Source organism: Cuculus canorus, chromosome Z, assembly GCF_017976375.1.
Source record: "Cuculus canorus isolate bCucCan1 chromosome Z, bCucCan1.pri, whole genome shotgun sequence".
Taxonomy (NCBI): domain Eukaryota; kingdom Metazoa; phylum Chordata; class Aves; order Cuculiformes; family Cuculidae; genus Cuculus; species Cuculus canorus.
The window spans coordinates 52,148,364-52,173,642 of record NC_071441.1 but is presented as its reverse complement, the minus strand read 5'-3'; the positions used below and the strand labels follow the sequence as shown (position 1 = coordinate 52,173,642).

General features: G+C 44.2%; 1 protein-coding gene across 9 annotated transcripts in view; it reads left to right on the top strand.

Moving 5' to 3' along the window:
- Positions 1-25,279, top strand: part of TDRD7 (tudor domain containing 7) — a 46,352-nt gene that overhangs the window by 5,156 nt on the left and 15,917 nt on the right. For 7 of the 9 annotated variants that reach the window (XR_008447802.1, XM_054054363.1, XM_054054365.1 and 4 more), the window contains exons 3-6: positions 5,856-5,997; positions 7,436-7,646; positions 11,910-11,995; positions 13,113-13,330. Coding sequence is in view for 8 of the 9 variants with exons in the window: in XM_054054363.1 (XP_053910338.1) it covers positions 5,856-5,997; positions 7,436-7,646; positions 11,910-11,995; positions 13,113-13,330 (657 nt within the window). In the remaining variant the exon portion in view is untranslated. Of the gene's footprint in view, positions 1-3,343; positions 4,137-5,855; positions 5,998-7,435; positions 7,647-9,037; positions 9,090-11,909; positions 11,996-13,112; positions 13,331-25,279 lie in introns of those variants that run through there. The other 2 variants (XM_054054366.1, XM_054054368.1) reach the window with 2 other exon arrangements.

Below are 25,279 nucleotides of genomic sequence, written 5' to 3'. Positions count from 1 at the left end.
GCCTGATGCAGGACCTGGGCAGTACTTAAGTATAACGCTTTGCTCTTCGTTCACATCTTTCCAGAATATTTGACCTCCATTATAAGCAGAGACCATTGCTCAGAGTCCACACAAGCCTGCTGGAAGAGCATGTAGTCTAACAGTGTATCTTCCTGGCTTTTCGGTTTGGGGACAGTGAGGCAGGAAAGCAAGATGTGCTCACACACACAGAGATCTGCTAGCAGCTGATGATCCTGGCTGCAGGCTAGGTAGTACTAAAGGGACTTTCGTTGCTGGTAAGGCAGCTATCCGAGACATTACAAGAAATGCACTCAACAAGAAATCCTATATAGTGGGCAATAAATAATACAATTTTATGTCAGATTTCTACATGTTACATGCTTCTTAAATGAAGACATTTGTGGGAGATTAATATTGCCTGGGTAACTGATACTGAACAGAATGGTTGTGTTGGGAAGACAATGATAGAAATTGTCCCGTATCTCTTACCACTGAACACTAATTTAGCCTTCTTGAATGTGAGAAAGACAAATGCTGACAGTTGTTCTTTCATATGATAAGTATGTCCTCCAGTTTCCACACAGGATAAGAATTAAATTCACTGTACAGAAAACACTGCAAGGGGACTCAAATTGAAATACTGTCCATGTGCACCAGAGGATTGTGTCGTTTCAAAGAACCTTGCTTTGCTTTGCTTCCTGTTCAGTGTACAAGCAGTGTATGGTTGCACCTTCCTTTAAGGAAACTTTGACTTCTGCTTGAATAACTAGGACCCTAGAAAAGAAAAATTTGAGGGCTGCTTTGTTTTGCTGCAAGCAAATTCATCCACTCCATCTTTTCTTACATCTGAATTCAGTCTAACTCAAACCATGTTTATGCTAAACTTAAGAGTCACTATGATGTGAAAACTAAGGAAGAAAATGCTAAAAATAATTTAAGACATTAATGACAGGGAAAACCCAAAGTGTAACAAAGATATGAAAATGTATTTGTGAAACTACGGTAAAAATCTTCTATGTTGAGACCTTAAGTACAGAGCACGGCTGGAGGTGGTCCATCCCACATGCATCCATGTACAAAAGCCTGTTAGCCAGCAATACGAGGAAAGCTCTCACAGCCTTCCCTGAAAATGGGCACCTCTCTGAAGTGCCTGTATGCAGCATGGGGCATAGCCATGAGAAACCGTGTGCCATGCATGGCTGCAACTCGCTGGGTCATGGAGAGCTGTTGTGACAGTTCACACAACCGGTGTGCTGCTGGATGGACACAGACTGGCGAATGACAGACGAGGAGGGGGAGTTTCTGTGAGCCCCTCCAGTGTAAGAGTGGTGGGGACACATGGAGCTCTGCCTTGGGATGGATGATGAAACAGGAGAGCTTATGGCTTAAGTGGGGGACAGACCAGTGGATGGGCACATGGTGGCTGTCTGTTACCAACAGCTGATTTGGGAAGAAGTAGTAGTTGAAGCAGATGACGTCTTCTTCCAACAGCTGCAAGAAACCTCGATATGCAGGCCCTGGTCCTCATGGAGGACTTGAGCCACTGCCATACCTGTTGGAGAAACAAGACAGCCGAGCATGAGCAATCCAGGAGGTTTCTGGAATATGTCGATGACAACGGCCTGAGATGAGTGATGACCTGATGAGAAGAGTTGCTCTGCTGGCCCTCATCCTTACAAACAAGGAAGAACTGGTTGGGGATGTAAAAGCTGGGGACAGACCTCTCTGCAGTGACCGCAAGATGGTGGTGTTCAGGAGCCCAAAAAGAGGGGAATAATGCAAATAGTGGTATTGACAAGCCAGAACTTCAGGAGAGCAGTGTTTGTCTTGTCCAGGAATCTGCTTGGAAGGCTGCCATAGTATACAGTCTTAGAGAGAAGAGTGGTACAGGAGAGGTAGTGGATTTTCAAGGCTTGCCTCCTCTGATTTCAAAAGGGTCTGTCCCAGCACTCAGAGGCAAGAAAGCAATTGTTTCAGGAGCACTGCATAGATGAGTAAGAAGCTTGTGACAAAACTCAACCACAAAAAGGTAGCATAAATGAGGTGGGAACAGGGAGAAGCAACCTGAGAGGAATACAGAAATGGTGCTCAAACAAGCATGCATGGACTTAAGAAAGACTGTGTTTGTTACTGCTGGGTTCAACAACAAGAAAACCAAAATAGATTGCCATCACATTCAGAAGAGATCCCAGATCACTGCCACTTCTAACTGGACAGACAACAGGAAAAAATACAGGAATGACAGAAAAACTGGAAGAAAGAAGGTACTGCAATTTAAGAGCTACTACCCTTTACTGTGTTTCATTTCAGTAGAGCCTTATCAAATCTGTGCTCAAGCCACGGAGCACAGGTTGTTGCATAGACATCTCAGAATGGATGAAGAGCTAAGGATTTCAGGCTCACCTTTCCCAAAGATAAGTTAAGACTCAGTCTGATACCATCCACTGTACAACAGTTTCTTTCTTATTTAAGTGACTGTTTTAAAAAGCAATGTTGCAGGGGGCACACATGGATAAACAAGGAGCTCCTGATTTAACTCTGTCATTAAAAGCATCGTAGAAGAGACAGAAGCACAGCTGGATGAGGTGGAAGAAGTATAAAGACACTGTTTAACCTTTGAGGGATGGGCTTAGGAAAGCTAAAGCCCTTATGGAGCCGAATGTGGCAAGGGACATGAAGTGCCACAAGAACGGTTTCTACAGGTACCTCATCAGCAAAAGGATGACTACGGAAAATGTGGGCCTGCTGAGGAATGGGAACTGGAAAGACTCTGTCTTAAAAGACAGAGAGAAGGCCAAGGCACCATTTGCCTTCTTTGCCTTTGTCTTTACTGGTCAGATTAGCCATCAGCAATCCCAAGACTCCTAAGACCAGTGGGAAAGTGCAGGACAAGGAATACTTACATTGGGTGGGGGAGGATTGGGCTAGGGAATGCGTAAATGAACTGAACATGTGCAAATATGACTCTTATGCAATGCACCCGGGGTGCTGAGGGGGCTGGTGATGTTATTGCAAGACAAGTCTTGGTTTTCTTTGGAGGGTCGTGGTAGTTTATGGGAGGTTTTTGAGAACTGGAAGAAAGCAAATATCACCCCTGCCTTCAGGAAGACTGGGAAGAAGGATCTGAGGAACCACAGGCTGATCAGCCTGACCTCGATCTCTGGGAAGGTGATTAATCAGTGCAACTAACTAATCCTGAAAAACTGTTCTAGACATCTGAATGACAAGAAAGCAAGTAGGAGCAATTATGGATTTATGAAGTGAAAATTGTATATGGCCAAAATGACACTCTTCCACAATGAGATGATTGGTCGGAGGGTGAGAGGAGAGTACTGAATGTTGACAGTCTGTCCAATAACAGTGGCACAAAACGATTTAGGAGGCTAATCACCAGTGATGTGCCCCAGAAGTTGATGCTGGGGAAATGCCGTCTGACATCTTCATGTATAACCTAGGTTGTAGGACAAAGATCATCTTCAGCTTGTCTGTAGGTGATAGGAGAGACTGATACAGCAAATGGGTATGCTGCCAGTCGGTGGGACCTCAACAGGTTGGAGAAATGGAACAACAGGAACCCTGTTCAGTGCAGGGAAATACCAAGTCCTGTACCTGTGGAAAAATAATGCCTTGCACCATACTCTGGAAGCTAACCAGAGTAGCTTGGGAGAGAAGTTCCTGGGGGTTCTCGTGGACATGAAGCTCACAGTGAGCAGCAGTGTGCCATTTCGGCAAAAGAGACCAACAGCACATTGGGTTGTGTTAAGAAGCCTGTTGCAAGCATGCCAACAGAGGTGATTATTTCCCTCTACTCAGCTCCAGTGAGACCACATCTACGTGGAACCTGTGTCCAGTCCTGTGGTCCGCAGAACAAGACGGACATGGACACACTGAAGCAAGTTCAATTAATGGCTGCAAAGATGGTGGAGACACTGGGACATCTCTAATGGAGGGCTCAGAGGGCTGGGACTGTTCATTCTGGAGCAGAGGAACCTCAGGAGAGATCTTTTAGGGGAGACCTTATCCATGTGTATTACTGCCTGTTGGAGGGAGTAAAAGAGTATGGAGCCAGATTCTATTGCCAGTTCTCAGCGGTATCCAATGAACAGATGAGACAACAGAAGCAAAGTGAAGTACAGGTAATTCCATTTGTTTGGGGGTTTTTTGGGTTTTTTTTTGTTTTGTTTTTTTTTTCCACTGTGCTGAACACTGGAGCAAGCTGTCCAGAGTGGTTGAGAAGTCTCCATCCTTGGAGATATTCCACGCCCAACTGGACAATATCCTTAGCAACTAGGTCTAATTGATGCTGCTCAGAGCAGAAAAGCTGTATGAGATGCTTTATAGAGAGTTCTTCCAGTCTCAGTTTTACTGTGATTCCTTGCATTTAGCCACTGCAGTGGAGAGGCTGCTGGTACACAGCACAAGTGTTGACTTGCGCAGCAAGTCTTGCACAAGTGTTGACTGCGCAGCAGGTCAACTTGCACAAGTGTTGACTGCGCAGCAGGTCAACTGTGTGATTTCTAAGGGGGAGATGCTCAGATGAGAATGCTGTCCCCTAGAAGGAGGGGACTTCCCTCCAGTGGCTTTGTGTCAGGCCAGCCCAGTGCAGATGCTGGGTGTGCAGTGGAGGAAGAAGAGGAGGAGAAGGACGAGCTGCAGTGCACTGCTGGAGGCCAAGAGTGTTGCCTTGTTCTTGATGTTCTTATCCCTTGTCCGTATTTCCCTGGGCTGTTTAGGTCAGCCTGAGGGACTGAGGAGAGCTCTTGAGCAAACTGTTGCTGCTTGGCAATTGCTCATGTCTTTTGTTTTGGCGGTTGTTTTTTGTGCTTTGTTTGCCCCTTCTTCACTCGTGAGAAAAGTTCCGTTCTGAAGCTGCTGTTGGCTAAACTTCAGAGGTGTCAGCCAAGTCTTTGAGCTTCTCCTGTGCTAAATTGTCAACGCCTGTTCTTGCAGGGAGCCATGGTTATGCGGGTAGTCATCCTGTGTGTGAGGGCCCCTTTCTCAGCCTGTACCATCACCACAGAGCATGGCTGAGACACGTGGAGAGAATCTCTAAGACCACAGACTCCTGCTTTTCACTCAAGGGGTTTTGGATCACTGTCTGTGTCCTTGTGGTGCCCTGGAGAACTACTTGTCCAGCTTTCTTTCCAAGCTGCTAGCAGTTGAAAAGCCTAAAAGTTTGGGCTTGCATCTCCTGTGAGGCAAAGTGCATGCTATGCATGTGGTCTGGGGGCTGGCCAAAGCAGGGTTCCTCCGTTCAAGGGATGGCCTGTGGTAGAATTGCTGAGATATGGCAAGGGGCGGTCAAGGCAAGAGGCTGTTTAGGAAGTCAGGGAGGTGGCTGTAGGCTTGCCCAAGGCCAAGCTGTTGTTGCTAGCCAACCAGGGGCCTGCAGAGAAATCTGTGCAGCCATGGTGGCATTGCTGTTTCTCTGGTGAGTGGAGCAAAGGCAGCCTTGCTACACAGGATCAGAGTCTTGCCAGAGCTTCTGCTGAGCCTTGGCATGAGGAGTGAGGGCAAGCTGGAAGCCTGTGGCTTCCCAGTGTTGTAAAGAAAGATGGTGGGCCTGTAGGATGGGAGCAAGAAACCAGGCTGTTTGCTGATGAGGCCCGACCTAATGCAAGAGGGTGATGCAGAGGCTCTGGCTATCTGCTTTGCCAGTTTCTGGGGTGGGCTGCAAAAGGAAAGGGAGGTCTCCAAGGTCTGTGTCTGCTGCTGAAGCCTTTGTTGAACTGCTTGTTGTCCTGTGTGACACAGCAGTTACAGGCATGGAAATGGCTGCAGATCTTCCTGGTGCTGTGGATGACCTTGGGCCTCGCTGACTGCTTTCCCTGCTGTTCCCTTTCTACTCCAACCAGGTCATTTGCCGTGCTGTTGCTAGCAACGAGACTGCGCCAATTGCTCAACTGGTGGCCCGGCAGAGGAGTTCCAAGAGGAAAATGGGACGGCAGGTGAATTGCCAGATGAGGCTGAAAAACACGTCTCCAGTAGCATTAGCAGGTAAGCCCCAGGCAGCTGTGGAGGGCCTTCCTTTGTGAAAGACTTCTGCCAGCTGCTTGACTGAAAGCCTTAGCTGTGTGGGTGGGTCACTAATGGCCAAGGTTTTTGTGGTCCCAGTAAAGAGTTCCTGGAGTTGGGGTATTCTTGACAAAGGCTGGTACTTGTAAGCCAGGGTCAGTGAGGCAGTTCTTCTCGAGTTCATATGAGAGGCGTGAAAGATCTTGAAAAATAAGTTCTTGGAAGATGCTTTGTTTCACTTCCACCTGCCCGTGGTTCTGTGAGAAACGTGGTTGAGATGCAGGCAAGAAGTGTGCTAATGAGCCTGCTTGTTCTTTGATGCCAAACTCGGCCTGTTGTGGAGTGGCAGGGATGAGCCGTGCCCTCTCAGGGAGAAGCCCCTACAGCGTCAGTTGTGGCTGGTTCAGCAGCTTCTATTGCTGCCGTGAGTGCTGGGGTGATATGTTTTTGATGCCTAGGGACTGCTCTTTGTACCTCTGTACTTTTTTACATAAGCTGCTACAGCAGTGTTTTTCCAGGGGCTGTGCATCAGCTTTCAGTCACTGCTGTGCTGTTGTTGTGTTGCTGTTAGTGGAGTATTGAAGAATCAGGCCCATTTGCTTGTGAGTTGGCAGCTTGAAGCAACACAGGGTGTTTTCCATTTTGTTTGTATTCCCCTCTACTTGTCTGTAACAAAGAGTTTGCTGCTTCTTTCTCTCCTGTGACCACACCATCAGTGTTCCACTAGTTGAGAAGCTGAACTGGTGACTCATATCCCAGTTAAATGACAACAACTGTAAAAACATGTTGGTTCACTGTCCTGCACCACCATACCCCTCGGAAGTGTTTCAGCCCACTAAAACTGTGTGGTACAGCCAGTAAATAAACAGTGAAGTGACCAAGACAGTGTTTACCCCTGTGGTCTGAAGGCCTGTGTGGTGTGTTCTTCTGTGGGTGTGCTTTGTAACCTCTGCTGTGTGGTGGGAGTTTAAAGGAGGGTGCTTGCAAGGCAGAGTAAAGCATAAGAAGCAACTTGGGTGTCAGTGCAGAAGGTGCTGAGGAGAGGTGAAGCTAGGCTGCATGCGCTGCACCTCTGGGTGCTGCTGTTGCCATTGAGTGGTAAAGGGCAGCCTGAACATGAGTTCCAGCTGAGATATGACCTGTTGTGGCACCTCACAGGTGCATGGCTTTTCTGAGAGTGTAAAGGGAGACAAGTCTCCTGTTGCTTTACCTGCTGCAGCACAGCAGTGGAAATTGTGGTATGTGAGTCCTTGGATGCAATCCACAATGCTGTAGCAGAGACCCGTCACTGTGGCTGAGAACTTCTATAACTGTCTTTTGGAAAAGCATGGACTGCCTGGAAGGAGTTCTCTGTTCTTGAAGTCTCTTTCAGTTGTGTGAAGAAGAATGCTACTTACAGCTATGTCTGCAAACTCTTTAGGAAAACCAAAAGGAACTTTGCGACAGCCCAGGTCTTTGAACATGTCAGAAGAAGGCAGCAAGAGGGCTGTTCCTCGCCCACCACGAGGCAAAGTGGCATGTGGAGTGGTGAAACCCTCTATGGAGAGTTCCCGGTCTGCCTTACCTCCAGCCACTGGGAGTGGACCATCTAAAGAAATTCCCATGCAGAGGCACGTCACTGTGGTAAACAGGTCAGTGTGTGTGAGTGAGGTGGAATGAAGTATGATGGATGCTTGGATCCTGCCATGCTCAGTGCATTTTGGGACATAGGAATACAAGCACCAACCCTTGCAGAAGGTGAAGTTGGAATGTGTGTCAGTAACCAGGCAGAAGGCAAGTGACCCTTTGCCTTTTTGGAGGCTGCTGTAGCTGCCACGTGCTCTTGGCCAGCTCCCATGTCTTCTGGGGAGAAATCTGACCAAAGGTGTCCACCAAGGGTGTGTGGGGCTGTCGCTGTTTCCCAAACCCAAGAGGGAGGTGTCGTGGTCAGCGTGGTGGACAGCAGAAGGAGGTGACTGGCGATGCTGCATACTCAGGGTTGTGGTTGTCTGCCAGTGGCTGCTCTTCATCTCTTGCCTGGCTTCTGCATTGCAGCGTTAGCGCTTGTGGCCGTGCTCAGACCCAGCAGCTGCTTGACCATGTTTGGATGAAGGGAGCCGAGGGCCGGAGCTGTGATTTTGCTGGGTTAGCGGTCTGTGCTGGTTCGCTGCCCCCTTTGAGCTTCTCTAATCCTGGTGGTTTATGTGGCTGCTGCCCCATCGTTTCTCTTTCTGTGTTGTTTTCAGCCGCACTGGGCCATCAGCTGACGGTGGCGGGAAAGCATTTGCTGTGCCTCCATTGTGGCCATGCTCGGTCTGCTGGAGCCGTGATTGTAGCAGTAATCCTCTGCAGGTCACCAGGATGGGCAGGAGGTCAGCCTTGCTCTGAATGGAAGCGGCAGCTTCCACGGCAGCATAGCTGGGAAGTGGCAGGGAGCAGAGCGCCAGCTTAATCTTGCTGTGGTGCCTGATCTTTCTGGAAGACCCACGGAATAAGCAGGCGCATCCTGCCCCCGCCGCCTGCTTGAGTCCTGTGTGTGTGTGTCAGGGCTCTGGGTGCAAGAGCAGGAGATGGGGATGCGCTTGGAGCCCTTGGGAATGCTGCAGCTCTTCAGCATTTGTGCCCGAGAGCATAGTGTTTTCCTGCTGGCTGGCAGGATGGATTTTGGTGGGGCTCTGCTGGGGGACGGGGCAGTGGGGTTGGTAGCAGGAGCCCGAGGCTGTGAGGCTGAGGTGGGTGAGAGGAGCACAGTGGCAGGAGCAGCGAGGGAGCCGGAGGAGCCGACATTGTCTGTGAGGAGTGGAGAGTTTTGAGGTCGAGGCCAGAGAATAAAGAGGTGCTGCATGGGGCAGGGGAGGGGAGCAAGACCAGGACCCCAGCAGGAACGTGGAGAGTCAAGATGGGCCTCTTCATTTGCAGCACAGCTCCTGACGACGTGAGCGTGGACTGAGGTAACGCCTGTTCTACCCTTGAGCCAGCTGGGTGGAGCTGGGGTGGAGAAGCGTGTCACGAGCTCTTGTGCTCTGTTTTGTCGAGAAGGCTGCGGTGTGGAGGAGAGAAGGGCCGAGACATCCAGCTGTGACAGAGATGTGGGAGTGAGTTTGCGCAGACCTTTCTTTTCCCATGTTGCAGATGAGTTGGATATTTTGAAGTTGCACTTCTCTAAAAGGCAGAGATCCTTTGTCCCAAGACAGGCAGAGCAAAAAGCACTCCCAATTCTGTCCAGGTTAGTTGCTGGAAAGCCAGTAAGTGCTTTGTAGTAGGCTCCGTATTCTGTCACACCCGAACGACAAGGGGGAGATACTGAAGGTATCTGCAGCTGTGCAGGTTGTTTGCTGTTGCCCTCTCAGGCCTTCATGCACACATCTGTTGCAGGGTCTTAAAGACTGTCCTTATAGCAGCAGTCACTTGGTAAGTTCGTGTCATGAGCATGTTGCTGTGGACCTGCAAACCCACTGAAGGTGGGAGAGACCTTGCTAGTAAACCTAACTGGAGACATCCTTCAAACTGGACAGCAGCAGTTTGCTGCCCCTGAACTGGTATTGCCAGGACGCCTCATGCTGGGAACAGTTTTTAGCAGCTGAAGAACATGAGGCCTTTCAGGCAGCTTTTGCCATACCTGAATGTTGGGGAGATATGTGTTGGCCCTGCCACTGTTTGGCTGTGTTACATTCCATCTTCAGAGAGGTAAGACCACCCTGGTCTGTTAGCAAGCAGTGCATCACAGGATCCTGGTCTGGCTGCAAGGATTGAAACTGATAGCTGGGCTCAAAACTGATGTTAGCACCACGTTGTTCCATGAGAAGCTGTTGAACTGCGGCAGGGAGTACAAGAAGATATCACCTGAAGTCTCTTAATACTGAAAGCATCCCAAATCCAATTTGCTTTAACACGCAGTTCCTTTCCAACGTGTTCCAGATGGCATGCCTTGAGAAGTGAACATCTGCCCTTTTCTTCACTGAAATCTTGCTGCATTTCCTGCTGGCTTATGTTGCACTCATGTCATCCATGTCACCTGATGCGTTGCTTAAGGTGGCAGCAATAGTGTGTGGCTCTGAGGACTAGAGCACAGCTATGGATTCTTGCTGGGATGCAGCAGGAGCAGAAGAGTTTCCATTGCCTGTGTGGCTAGCTCATGGGATTATTCTGCTTGCTGCCTAGTCTCTTTTTGAGTTTGCTTCTCTTAAAGGGACTTTTTTCCTTGGGTATCTTTCCACCTTGGAATTGTCTGTACTGGTAAATATGTGTAGAGAGGGCTTGGATCCTGGTTTTCTTGTAGGGTCTGTGTGGCCAATCACAACACACCCTCTAAGAAGAGACTGTGCCGCTGCTTTGTGTGAGGATCTTAGCTATGCCCAGAGGGCAGAGGGGTTTCCCCTGAGGCAGAGGTTGGAAGAGGCTTCTCAGAAACCCAACAAGTGCAAGGTGTGAGTGTGTGTTTGGTTTTCATGTGGGCAACTTTGCCTTTGTACTTTTGTCCTCCCACTTGTGTTTCACGAACATGCTTCTAGTTGATCTGCTGCTCAGCATTTCTGGGCATGCCTTTCTTGCTTTGGGAAATGCTGCGCTGGGCAGTGGTTGTCCTTCCTGCGAATGCTGTGGCATGTGACCCAGGTGACCCAGTACAGAAGTTTGTGACCCAGTATTGTTTTTGGAACAAGTGACAACCCATTGCTGAGGGAGGAGCAGTTTTTTCATCTTACAGGGACAGCAGAAAAGCGATGGAGACAGGTTCATGTTAAATGTTGTAAAATGCTTCTTAGAAGAGGTGTGTATATACATGGGAGGCCTCTTTCTGATTTGTGGATCTGCTCTGATTAAAGCTGATTGTGGAGGCACATAGGGCTACTTGTCCTAGTCTTGACTTCTTGCTGCTAGCCTTAGCATCATACTTGACTGCTATCCTACCTTCTGAGAGCCCAAATGAGGCTGGGTAAATCCCCCTTGGTGTTTCTGTGACTGGTGAAGTTTGTGGTCACCTCTACAATTGTCCTTGAATTCCAGGGGTGGCCCATGGGACAGAGACCCTCTGCAGAGTCTGGTGGGTGCATGTGCAGTGGCTGCTGTGGCGTGAAAATGACTGATGATCCCAGCAACCTGCCATGCTTCTGTGGAGAGCCATTTTGATGCATTTGGAACCCTGACTTCTCCACTGCAGTTATTCCTTGGGTCTGTGTATTTGGGAGGTGCTCGGTCCTAGTCTTTGAACTCTTTTCTGTGGCTCTTGTTCCCTTTTGCTTGCAATGTGTGTAATTATTCTGCAGCTGATTGTTTCCACAGCAGTCTTAGTGAACTACACACTGCTGTGACCTCTTCACTGGCAGGAGCCCATTGTGCTGCTTGTGATCCCAGTATAGGCTGCTGCTCTCAGAAGAACACCTGTAAGCCTAACATTTATGGCCTTTCTGTGGAAGAGCACTTCAGAAAGGAATCTGTTAAACAGTGTAGCAACAGCATCCACAAAAAGACCTTGAGTTCCTGCGTAGTTTTAGGTGGTCTCCTTACTTGTGAAGGCCAGGTACTTTCAGGAGACGTAAAGGTGGCTACCAAGAAGGTGAGTGTAATGATGTTCAACAGCAAGACTGAGACACCATCCAGATAAAAGACCAAATAGTGAAGCTGAATGTGTCAAATATAACACTATTAACTGTTTTAGGCCTAGATACTGCCCCTTTGCTACTTTTTTTGCACAATAATCGGGATAATAAGAAAAGCCTAGAAACCACCTGCTGGTCCCTCTTATTAGTGCTGATGAAGTTATCGTCCAAGCCAGAACACTGTGAGTACTAATCTTGTGCAGGGGGGCTGTTAGAAATATGTGAAATACATTTTGTTTCACGTATAGGTCTTGTAAGTGAATGGAATGCTGTTCAGACCCTAGAGAATGATTGAAGCAGTTTTCTTCTCAATTTTAGGTCTGAGAAGAGACAGACTGTCCCAGCACGTTTTCAAAAGGAGCTGCAAGTTCATCTGTCCAGAAGCTCTTCCGTAGATTCAAATGGTATATTTGCACACTAAGAAATTTTTATCAACTACTCACATTAGATTGGATGTCATCTTAAGAAAAAATCTATCTTAGTACTTGCTTTGACTGAAGATAGGTTTTGGTGAGAAACCACTTTCTGTGAGTGAGCCTTCTCACTGATTTTTTGGTGCTGGGGAAGTGTATGTGTTCACTTGTCTACCTCTCTGTCTTCTAGGAAGATCCATGTGTAGCAAATGTCAAAGCCAATCACAAAAGTAGTATGAGTAGCTTGGAAATAGGAGGACTATTCTTACCTTCACTGCCAGGCCAGGAATCTGGTATAGGAGAGTGAAATCCTAGCTTTCAGGAGTAAGCAGCACGCTAACCTAGTTGTCCAGAAAATACCCTTCTGCATGCCTGGCTACCAGCAGTTGTGCAGTTGATGACTGCTTTCGTTGAGGCCTGTCAGGCTGATTTGTGAACCTTCAGGTCTGGTAACAAATACACACCCCGTCAAAGAGAGGAGAGGAGTAGAGATGAGGGAGCAGGCAAGCTAGTTATCCAACTAGGATAATGACTACAGACAATGTATGGAACTGTCCAAAGTAGCTGGACAGATGCTGTCTTTTTCCCTGTTCTGCTGAAGGGCTTCCTTGGATGCAGTAGCCCAGAAAGGCTGGGTGCTGAATTCAGACTTTCCTCAATTTGTCTGTTTTGTATGCTTATCTGAATTCAGAAGAACATCGTTGGGTGTTTTGCTGTATCGGATGTATTGCTGTATCGGTGTTGTGTTTGTACTCATATAAAATGGTCTTGTGTTCCTCCTGAGACACTACCACAGTGCAGTCTCTCAGCAACAGTGTAGCTGAAGGTTCTGTAACTCCTTTCCCCATCTCTTCAGAAGAAATATTTAGCAACTTCTTAAGAAAACGACTAGTAATTCAGCTTCAGGTCAATTACTAAATCTCTGAGGTTTTCATGGCTCTTTTCAATAGAAATTGACTGAAACAGCCATGCTAGGCAGGAGAACCGCATTTTAGGGTTGGTGTTATGCTGACAGCTCCCACATTTAATCTTTAAGTAGGTATGTAATAGTCTGTCTTTCTGTCTGTTGGTAAGGATACGCTTCAAGACTGTGTTTGTTTTTTAACAGATAACTTGAACACATCCACTGCAGAGCCACATACTGTTGCATCTGACCCTTCTGCTGCTTATGTCAGTGAAGTTCAAAGTCGCATTAAGGAGATTCTGAGCAAGTGCAGCAGTGGCGTCTGGCTGTCAAAGATGCCACAGATCTACCGGGAAATGTACTGGGAGGATCTTAGCACAGCAATGCTCCGTCAGCTTGAGAACTGGCCTCATGTATGCACAGTAAGTACTCAATGTCATTTTTATGGAAGTTTCCAGTACCCTACAGATTTCTGAGTGTTCGTTTGCCAAATATTACTTTAGGGAGTGTTGTTTTTCCTTTCACAATCTGTAGCAGTGAAGGAGAAAAAAAAAGGGAGAAAGAAGGAAGCTTCCCCACTCACCACAGATTGTAACAATGCCTCTGAAATAACACTCAGATACTGTTTCCTGGACCAGTGTCTTTTGGAGAAGAAAGGTCAGTTTCTGTGGCCACCAGGCAAGTGTTCGTGGAGGAAGTACTTCAAGTTGCTGAGTTGCCACCTTCAACTGACTCCAGCACTGACAAGCCAAACAGCAGCTGATGACATTTGCTCTCTATGCCATGGCGTTTCTTTTCTCCCAGTGCATTTTAGGTTTTTCCTTGTCGATTGGTTTATCTCCTCTTAAATCTATAAGCTACCAGCAAATCCTGTGTGAATGAGCTTAGTTCTATCTGCAGTTATTATCTTTCTAGAGACTTTTCCACAGGTCTTTCTCACATCTTAAGTCAAAGTTAGAGAATTTTACTGGGTAGGTTATGCCTATGATACAATAATAGATGAAAGTAAAGTGTGATAATGTTGAGGAGGTAGATTACAGCTCAACCTCTCACTGCCCCCACACTCTCCCTATTTCCAGTATCTTTTATGGGCATCTCTGTCCTTTGTGTTAGGAGCTGATATCGGGCTGAGCCTCCACTGAGTTAAGGTCCTTCAGCTGATCTGCTTTTATCTCTTCTGTATCCATGTTTCCTTTATGGATAATGCAACTTTGCATCAAAGATTAGTTAAGCTTTGCTTTAACAAGCCAGTCGTACCAACAAACACTTTGAACTTCATCAATATTTGTTGATCTGTGGCATCAGAATGGTATTGAAGTAATGAGACTATCTCTCTGCTTGAAGGGATTTCTCATGCTATGTATTTTCTCTTGTCATAACTTTAGATGCCAAAACGATGTTTCATCAAGATTAAATACTTGTTCTTCAGGAATAATGTTTCCATGTGTGTATTGTATTGTAACACACATATAAAATGCATTTGTGACATCTTATTACAGGCATCAGTAATGCAAGCAGACAGCAGTAGTTTATTTTGATGGTTGATGATCAGTCTCTGTTACCCACGGAGCAAGCATTACATTTTGATTTACTTAATTCACTCAGTAAATTCTAGTCTTTTTCTTACTAATGTTCCAGACAAAAGGTTACTGTTCATTCAGGATCTTCAGTCTGGTTCATTGTCCATTTGCTCGTTATTTGTTGGGTCTATCTTCGCTTTCTAGCAAGCAAATAAAGTCATTTTAGCGTAAATAAGCAGTCATTAAATCTGTGGAAACACTGTAATACAGCAGGCACAGTACAACAGCAGTCAGACCTATCAAGTTGTCTTGGCACAGTTGGCCTTATTGTAGGCAACTGTTAATGAGCCTGCAAAGCCCGTCTCAGTTTACTGACTTATGTAAACCATTGCAATGGCTCTGACGTGGAGAAGTTTGAACTGGGACCCAGGCCTTTTCACATCAAGGCTACCATATATGTGTTACTTATAGTCAGTGTTTATTCCTGGTTCAAATGAGTTGTCTGCAGGTGTACAGCTCTGTAGATCCTTTGAAATGCCGGAGGGCAGACTGTGCTCTTAAGTGTCAGTAAAGATGCTTTGCATAGCTAATTTCTGAATTTGTTCACTTAGACTCTGAGTGTCTGTCAGTTTCAGAAGAACAGAAAAAAAATGCCTGGTGTTTCACTCTGTACCTTCTTAAAGAGACAGCACATCCTTTTATTGAATGAATGCTGATCTTTAGTAGCTTATTTACAAACCATCAGGAATAAACTTTGTAATACACTTCCAACATTTCTGAGCTCATCATTTGAGAACTCTGCTGTGCACAGTGTCATTTCTGAGTAGCTGACACCCCTATGCTTTCCTATGAAAAGAATTAATTTCTTTTTTGATTTCTGGGAAATGATAATTTCTGTGTTTGTTACAACCACCAGTAATGGAAACTTTTCCTATCTTTTGAGCTGAAGTCTCCAAAAATTACTAAGTTGCAACTTGACTATCTTGGTTTCAGTCTTCAACTTTCACGCAAGAACACATACAACAAAGACATACAAGCAAGAAATATAAATCGATGGAGTCTGAACATGTTCTCCATCGATTTATATTTCTTGCTTCTCTTCTTTAGGTTAGCTTGCTTGAGCATTTTGCTTGTAGCAACGTGTTTTGCACAGCTAAATGCAAAAGTACAAAGTAATTATGTAGTGGCTAGCACTCACAGATTATAACCAAGCCTTAATGAGCAATTGGACTGAGAATAAATATGCTCGCCACCCTTATATAATACCGAATAAGTCTTTGCTGTCCAGACAGGCTTCAGACAGGAAAGATGAGTCTGCTTCAGCAGCTCTGTTGGTCAGGTCCTTGCTGAATTGTCTGCTTACGTCTCTAGCAAGACTAATGCCTTGAAAAAAGTGAGACTGGTGATGACCCTCCTGTTGTCATTTTTTTCTATCAGAATCTTATGCCTTTCTGTTTGATGAATTGCTTTGTCATACATCTTTCACCAGTCAGTGATCCCTGTTTTAGCCATCCTACTAATTTCTTATCTTTCTACACATTTTTCTTAGAAGTCTTTCTCACAGCTTAGCAATTTATTTATAATTCTGAGCCAAAGTTATGTAGGTCTGCTCTGTTTTGGCTCGGCCATGAATCCTTGGGATGCAGGCAGCTGAACCCCTGAGGAAGAGAGAAAGTTTCAGCTGAGTTATGAGACTGAGAGGCACACAGACTTGTAACAAACAAGTTGTCTTTTTTTTTTTTTTTTTGCCTCCTTGGAAGCCACAAATAGAAAGCTATAATAAATTTGCTTCTGGTACTGGTAGTATGTTTGATGGTTTGCTTTGCAGTGTAACTATAAACCCCCTTACTGAGCAATGTGTATGTTAGAAAGACTTTTTCCTTGTGCGTGCTCAGCTCTCCTTAATTACTTGAACTCTGTGAATGATTTGGGAGATAATGATTCAGAGATGACGGTTCAAGAGAAGATTAAATTCCTACATCTGTTCTCAAAACATTTAATTGAATTTCCGGAGTTTTTTTCCAAAAGCTTTTAGAGAATTAGGCAGTCTTAGAACATGAGGGCAGGTCCTTTTATGGATATATAATTAGTTAAAAGATTGGAAATGTGGCAAGGCTGAAATGGTAGACCTTCAGAAAGGCAGGAAGTCACGATGGGATTCCACAGGGACACTTGGACACATGCTGATAAGGATTGTAGTGAGTGAGTTGGTAAAGGCTGCAAATACAAGTTGAGATGCTTAGTAATGCAGAGTTATAAAGATCAGGGCTCTCTGAAGTATGGAAATTCCTAATATCAGGTGACTGGCCCTTAAAATTGCAACTGAGACTTAGCTACAGCAGTAAACAAGAAGGACTCTCATTACATATTTTTTTTTTCTCTGTGGACTGTTGAGCTTGGGAGAAGAGGTCTTGGCATTCATAATAGCTTCATATAAATGTTGGGTTGGTAGGAAAATATGCAAGTGATACTTGAAAATGAATAGAAAAGAATATTTCAGTTGGAAGAGGCATATCCAGTTCAACTGCCTGACTCCTTCACGACTGAACAAAAGTTAAAGTTAGAGCATTGCCCAAATGCCTATGAAATGCTGACAGACATGGGGCATCAACCGTCCCTCTGGGAAGGCTGTTCCACTGCTTGACTGCTGTCTGTAAACCAGTGCTTCCTAGTGTCGAGTCAGAACCTCCTCTGACACAGTCTTTCTCTATTCACAAGTAGCAAGTCTAGGAGGGCATCTTTCCCGGTTAGCTCACTGGGTGCTTATGACAAGAAATTACTGCCTACATGCTTCAAGAATCTCCCAGACTTGCTTGTCACAGCAGTATGGTATTCCCAGTTGATGTCTGGGAAGTTGAAATCACCCGTAAGGACAAGGGCTTTTGATCCAGAGATTTCTCCTGATTCCTTATAGGATTGGGAGTGCTGTCATCTGAGCTGTACAATTGGTACTAGACACCCACTACACCATCTCCTTTGTTTTCCACCTTCCTAGTCCTCACCCAGGGTTTCTCAACCTCCTCATCACTAACTGTAAGGGCTGTACAGTAAAAAAAATCTGCTTTACATGCGGCGTGACTTCTTCACCTCTCTTGCCCTGCCTATGTGTCCTAAAGAGTCTGTAGGGCTCCATCCCAGCACTCTAAATGTGGGACTCACTCCACGAAGTCTCACTAATACCAATGACATCGTAGCTATGGGAACTGACCAACACTTCCAGTTCATCCTGTTTGTTTTTCATACTGCGTGCATTGCTGTACAAGCATTTCAAATGTGTTCTTGAGCCACCTGTGCTTCCAGGAGCAGTGTAAATATTCATGGTAGCATTGCCATTCTGAGGCAATGTCATGCTGACCCTTGGCTTATCTTCAGCTGTCCTGTTGGCATTCCTTTCCCTCAGAGATTCTAGTTCAAAGCCCTCTGAATCAGTCCTGCCAGCTTACAACCAAAGATGTGTTTTTCACATTGGTACAAATAGGTCCTGTCAGGCCCCATCATGCCTTGTGTCTCAAAGGTTCTTCCATGGTTATAAATCCCAAAATTTTGCTGGAGGCACCTGTCCTGGAGACAGGCATTTATATGTTGGGCTTGTCTGCTTCTTCCAAAGTCTCTCCTTGCTACTGGAGGATTGACAGAAATACTATTTGTGTTTCTGAGGTTTTTTAGCATTCTTCCCAGGGCCCTGAAATTTCTTTTGGTTGACTTTAGACTTTCTGTAGTAATGTTGTGAGTAACCACAGGAGAGAGCAGGGGTGGATAACAGTCCAGAAGCTGTACTAAGCTATTTGGTTATCTAGTGACATCTCTAATTTGGGCCCCAGGGAGGCAGCAAACTTCCCTGTAAAGAGTATCTGGTCTCTGATCTCATCAATAGGAGACGAAATAATAAACTCTGTACCACTGGGGAAACGTGTTGTATAAGCTCGCCATAGAATCATATCAAAATCAGATGTGCTCCTCCCATCTCCACCCAGAAAATACACAAACAAAAGCTTACTGAGATCAGGCAAAGTGAAAAAGTGATTCGGAAGGGTGACAGGTAAAGGTAAGTAGTGGATTTGATAGGAGCAACAATTAAGTTCGATGATTTAGGTGGGGAAAGATAGAGATATGGGCTATAAAATAATAAGAAACTTGGAAAAGAAAAACTGGGAATGATCATCATCTCGAATTCAAAAGCAAATGAATATATTCAGTGATGAATGGAGGACCGCTGGCCTCAGTCGTCATGAACTATTTCATTCCAAAGAACCTGTCACTAATTCATAGTGCCTGACCTATGGAGTATCCAAAATAGGAACGAGAGTTATCACTGTATTTGTTCTATCTTCTATGCTTTTTCCTAGGCACCTGCTATTGTCAAAGAGGATGTCAGGCTAGGGACATCTTTGTTCTGATCCAGTACAACTCTTTCTAATGCACTAATTCAACCTACCTGTATATAATTATTCTACAGCTGATCCTTCCCAAATAGACTTGATGCTGGCTTCTTTCTAGTAGTGGCCTTTTTTTGTGCTTATACGTCAACCTGAGAAGATGACAAAATGTCAGTCCCCTGCTGTGTTGTTTGTCAGGTTAAACTCTCTTCTGTGATCTTTTTTTCTCACTTGTCTTCTCAAATTCATTCTTGCAGTTAGAAAATAAGAAAGAACAAATAGTAGGCAGCCACCCTTTAACTGGCAAAAAGAAGGGATGCGTGCTTCTAGACTTGTTGCTAGAGTTTTCTTGTAGTAATGGCAATCTTAGTCTTTTTATCTGGTTTCTTAAGGAACTGGTAGAAAAACATCATTACCATTCTGAATTTGGAAATTCCTGTTGTGCTAGAAGGGATATCCTTGCTCTTCAACAGTTCTAGAACAAAGATGTTCTTTTTTTAAAGCATCATGCTGGCTCTCGCTACCTATCAGTTTAACCAATAATCTGTTGTCATCAGATGCCAGTTTCATCGCCAGTTGTTTACCATTCCTCAGTCAGTTGTCTTCCTGCTTTTTAATAACCATATAGCTAAAGAATATGTAATACCTGAGCATATTCTTTAGTGCATTTAAGCACTTTGGTATTGTATTGGCTTGGCTGTATGAAAATGCTCCTCAGACTGGAGAATGTTTGCTCTTTATTCTGAGGAGGAGGTTTTACACAGTAAAGGAAAGCTAAAGGTTCTGAAATTCATCTCTTGGATGTCTGAGGTGGTGCTAGGAAGCTCCCAAAGGCCATCAGTCTTCTCAAAGATATGTAGTTGGGCAAAAAGTAAAAAAGAGAAAAGAAGAGGAAAATTGGCACAGTTTTTGCTAGGTGGAGTTTTAGTGTCTGTGGTTCCTTGTTTGTTTGTTTAAGTAGTCATTACAAGTTTTTCTTTACAAACAGGAAAGTAGAAGATATTTTTAGAGAAGAATGAGACTTGTGTACGTTGCCTAGTGGACAGGTAGGATAGAATCATAGAGTGGTTTGGATTGGAAGGGACCATGAAGGTCATCTAGTCCAACCGCCCTGCAGAAGCAGGGACATCTTTATCTGGATTAGGTTGCTCAGAGCCCCATCTGACCTGACCCTGAATGTTTCCAGGGATGGGGCCTCCACTACCTCCCTGGGCGACCTGTGCCAGTGTTTCACCACCCTCATTGTAAAAAATTTCTTCCTTAATTCCAGTCTAAATCTTCCCTCCCTTAGGATATTTTATTTATATATTTTTTAACATTATCTGGTTCTCAAAATATTCTTCGTCTTTTACGTCTTATGAAAGTTGTGACTGTTTGCAGAAAGTGAAACTAAAGGCTTAGGAAGATAGCAGAATCAACTGGTAAACAGGCTGACATAAACAGCATTAGGGGTATTGTTTTGTGAATCTCTTGTCCTGGGCAATATCCCCTCTTTTAATGAACCAGGTACTATGTAGGGATACATCTGGCAGCTGAGTTTTTATTGTGGTGTTCAGAGTAATTTAAACACATTTGCTCAGAGAAAAGCAGTATTGTCATAGTAGCCAGTTGCGTTCCTTGAGCAACTTTGGTTTTGTCACATTTTTACTCTCAAGAAATAATTTCTATGCTCTGATTAAGTTGTGTGAAGCAAAAGTCATTCCAGAGAAGCGGACTTGAGAGAATAGAAAATTCTGCTCTAATTAAACGTAATAGATAATGTGTTCTTTTGAGCTAGAATGGAGTCTGCAGATGGAGGAGACAATAGAGCAGTTGGTATGTATGAATGAAAGTTTCGCATAAACCCTACAAACTGCCTCCTGCAGATAGGCTCTAACATTATCAGAGCTTTCTTTTGCCATGCCTGTTGAAGAAGCCACTGTTTGGTCTGACAGTTTGTTGTAGTGGTTATCTCAGTACTAGACAGAGAGAAACCATCCATTTAGAACAGAGTTCAGTAAACAGAAGACATGTTCTGACTAAAATTTCACTATATGTGTTGTATATAGTACAGCATAGGGAAAAATATAGTTGGTATCGGCCTCTCTAAGAAGATGGTCTCACAGTATGTGTGGAAATGAGCCAGTTGAGGACACAAGATGCAGAATAACTTTGCTGTCCAAACGCAATGCTCAAACAGGCTGTAATATAGTGTTCCTGAAGCTCAGTCTTACTGATGAATGGTTGGACAACACAATGAGCCACCAAATGAAGTCAGACTCCATTTGACAGCATCTTTCCTTGTACCCGTTTCACATACCCTTGCAGCTCCTTGTGTGTTAAATCTTGCACTTCGCCAACCCCTTAGGAAGACTTCATTGCCTTATGAGGTGAAAATTAGTGCAGCCAAAAAGAACTGCTGACAGAAGTGTCTGCTGATCCTTAGTGTTGGCATAAGGATGCAAGGAATAAGGGCAGCCCTCAGCAGTATGGAATTGTTAGATGTCTCAGCTGGCTATTGCATCACGGAGTTTAACTTGTAACTGTATGGTTTTGGAAGTCAGAATCTCAAAAGCACCAGGAACCATGGAGAATAATTACTTTCACTGTGATGTGCAAGGTGATAAAGTAGGAGAGCAAGGAGGACAGACGGAAGGGGGAAAGCTAAAGACGCTCCTGAGCTTTGTGGAGCTTACTTCCCAGCCTTGAGCACTAGCTTAACCTGAACAAGGGATATCTTGGCAAAAGTATGTCCAGTATGGCTTGTATTTTAACATTTCAATTAAGTACAGAAGTAATGAATACTAGAAATAGAAAGGTTTCAGAGTCATTGTAGCATCTGAAGTTACACTTCCGTTGAAGGGCTGAAAGTATTTTCTGTGTTTGCCTTGAAGAATCTACCACATTTTATTGTTGTTGCCAGTTTGAAAATCATAACTGATTTTTTCTGGACTCTTAATGAAACTGACAATCCTGTCAGAGTTAGTGACTGAAAAGTCTATTAAATCAAAACCTTGTTAAAAATAATTTTGCTTTCCCTGGTATTGTAAGAGTCCTGCGAATTTTGAAGGTATTTCCTACATCCTGATAACTGAAATTCACAGGAACTGAGCCGGTTCTTCTAACATTGCATAAACATTTCACAGAATCACTGGGATTGGAAGAGACGTCTTGAGATTATCTAATGCAGCTCTTTTGCTCAAGCAGGGTCACCGTAATTAGTTTGTCCAGGCTGTCTCCAGTCATGTTTTAACATGGACACTCTACAACATTTCTGGGCAACATATTCCAGTCTTGTTCTTGTCCTGTTCCAGATTCCCATTTGATGTGAGATTTGACTGAAGACAAGCCTATTAATGTGTCCTTTTGGCTGGCATTTAGGGTAAGAAGTTGGGTATTGTAGCTTGCCATGCAAAACAATTGATTGCATATTGGACCAGATGCTGTAAAAGCTGGAGTAGATCCCAAGGATAAGATATAACCTGATTACATAAGGGGCTTCCACGGCCTTGTAGGGAAAAGCTCTTTACTGTGTTTGATGCCAGCATGTGCAGCGGGGATCTTCAGCTTTTCAAGAACATTGCAAAATCTATTTTCTTCCCCAGAATTGGTTACTTTGCATGCACATGCAACAACTTGGTAGCTTAAACTCTTGCTTTCAGAGGCAGCTACCTGGAAGAGCAATCTGATCATTGTGTTTTAGAGCAGTCTTTGGGGACCCATTAGGTACCAAGAATCATGGAGCCAGATTTTTTTTGTTTGCCGCATATGATGAAACTCTGTCACTGACATCAAATGCCAACTTCCACTGTGCATTTCTATTTCCTACCTTGCAGAAGAATGGCAGAAAATAATCGCATATGCTAGTTGTGAATGTGAACTTGAAACTGAAGGACACTTTCTCTGACTAGAAACTCTCATTTCAAGGAAGTGCTTTTTACACTTCTTTCCTGGAAGTTATTGATGCTGTAGAAGTTTGCTAGTGCATCTGCTCTTTGATGATCACTGCACACGCAATTACACAAGACTTGGTGTTATCCTGGTCCTTCTGGCATGACAAAGTAGTTCTTTTCTTTCGATTGTATTTGTTAGTGTAGTGTTTTATCTCTTGTTGTCAAGCACATATATACAAAACTTCTGTTGTAGCAACACGTACAGGAGTATGCCTGCCTTCAGCTGCCCTGTATGTGTGTGTCAAAAGCAGTGGGTTTGCTCCTCTTTTGCATTCTACTTAACTTACTCAGTTGTGCTATCAGTATTTATTTTGGCAGCTTTTTTTTATTTGAAGCTTTATTTCTTGGGGCTCCAGATTTTAATTATTCAGAGCTTTCTCTGATACTCAGGCCCAGGACAAATATTTTTCAGTAGAATTGCTTCAGGCTCTGTTGCCCCGACAATACATTTTGACAGCTGTTGACTGTGTTTTGTGCCCTCTAATGGAGAAATGACAGCAGGCGTGTTGTGCGTGCAAAGGCGGCCTGCCAGACATACAAATTGGAAATGTCTTGCCGGCAAATCTATAAACTCAACTGGAAACCAAGCTGAGATATTTTTGCTGTAGAAAGGGCAGCAGTTTTGAAGTACTGCTCACAAGTGAAGCTGTTGCTTATAATTAACAGTCTGTGTAACATTGTGTGTCCTTGAAGGTGTCTTGGCCATAGCATTGTCTGGAGGACTCTGTTGCATCTTGAATATTAATTTATGTACAAGAAATAGTAGCCTGGTGATGTCTACTTGAGCTTGTTTACACTGAAGTAAGCTGAAACAGCTAACCAAAATAGTATTTTTCTGTCTTGAAATGGTTTGCTCAGTCAAGCATCTACAGTCTCTTTGAAAAAGAGCTTCAGTGCGTAGAAAACCTCAGAGCTATTATTGGAGTTAAGAGGCTTAAAGGTCTCTAAAGGATCTTCTCTTGTTAGTGTGCAAGGTTTAATAGTTCTGTGAGCTACAATGGATTCATCTGTATTGCAACACTAGTTAAAAAGAGCTGGCTAAGAGAAAGGGTGAATAAAAGTAGACCTCTGCATCCAGCTTTGTTCAGAATGAATTGCCATACATTTGCCTTCTCAAAGAGACTGTTGTCTTGATAATGCCAAGTGTTTTCAGGAACTAAAAGTTTTCTTGGCTGGTCGTTTAAATAAATGACATCCTTATCAATTCCTTTCTATAGAGGATGTCATTACCTGCCAAGGTTCTATGCCCTCTGGGCCACTTGATATGTTTTGGTTTCTCAACAGCACTTCTAAGCCCTTACAAGGCTCTGATCATTTTTATTTGTTGTTTTATTACCAAGCTCTTTTCCTTGCCTGTAGTTTGAAAGGCATGATAAGACTTTGGGTACCAGAGGGTACAAGTGTAGCTTCTTCCTGTCATGAATCACTGAAGACACCTTTGGTCCTCCTAAATTACACGGCCAGACATGTTTTGTCAATTAGAATATCAAGCTGACTAGCAGGTATGCTTAAGAACTTGGTGAATCTACCACAGATACACGGAAGTCTTTTGTATGATTTGTTTATATTTTATCCTATAGCAGATAAATATTATTTAGTAAATGGATGTCTAAGGGTACTACCATTCCCCACCTCCCAATTAAAAGGAAATACCTCCTTGATTTATTGAACTTACTTGGAAAGACTCAAGTCTTAAAGCTTGTGGACACATTCACATTAATTCGGGGAGCTGAGGGTTAGTTTGCCGTCTCATATATTTTGCTTGCAGAAAATATTGCTACTTTGGTTTTCACTAATAAAGAAGGATTCAGACATGCCACCGTGAATTCATGAGAATTCTCTAACGTGGTTAATATTTTTTTATATCTATGAAAACTGTTTCCTTTGTGTCAGTCTTAGATAGCATGCGTGCTAGTATTCTTGAAAGCTGACCAAGTCCTGTTCCCAAGAACTGTTTGATAGCTTGCTGTTGCACCAGTGTAGACAGTCTAATGCGCAGCAAGTGTATGGAGACACGCTTGTGCAGTAGCCCTTAGGTGGTTTTGCTGGCTTTCTGAACTCAGGTCATCATGTGGCAATTTGAGCTGAGCATGAAGTGGTGCACGTAGGAGAAAATACATGGTTCTTGACATCGTAATGGCCATTTTTTTTTCAATGTACTGTAACTAAATGTTATTTTCTTGTTAATATCTTGATGATGAGTAACATGTATAATTCTTGCTGTGTAAGATAGTACTTAAAGTCATCTTTGTTACACTTCTGTTGTGTGTTGTTAAGACAGAACAACAAAGAATGACTTTGGCGAAGTTCATAAGGTTCTCATGGGTATGGACATCAATATCACAAAGGTAGATGCTACCCCTGAGTAGCAGCAAGTACTTCCAACTTCTCAATGATTCATTCGTTCATGGATCTGGCTCTGAAAAGGTCTTTAGTGTGATGTGGACCCAGGAAGGTGATGGTGGCTGTTTGCTCTAGGAAGGAGCATCAAAGTGGAACTATGTAAACCTTAATTTTCTTATTGCAGGAGCTGTTCTTACTTT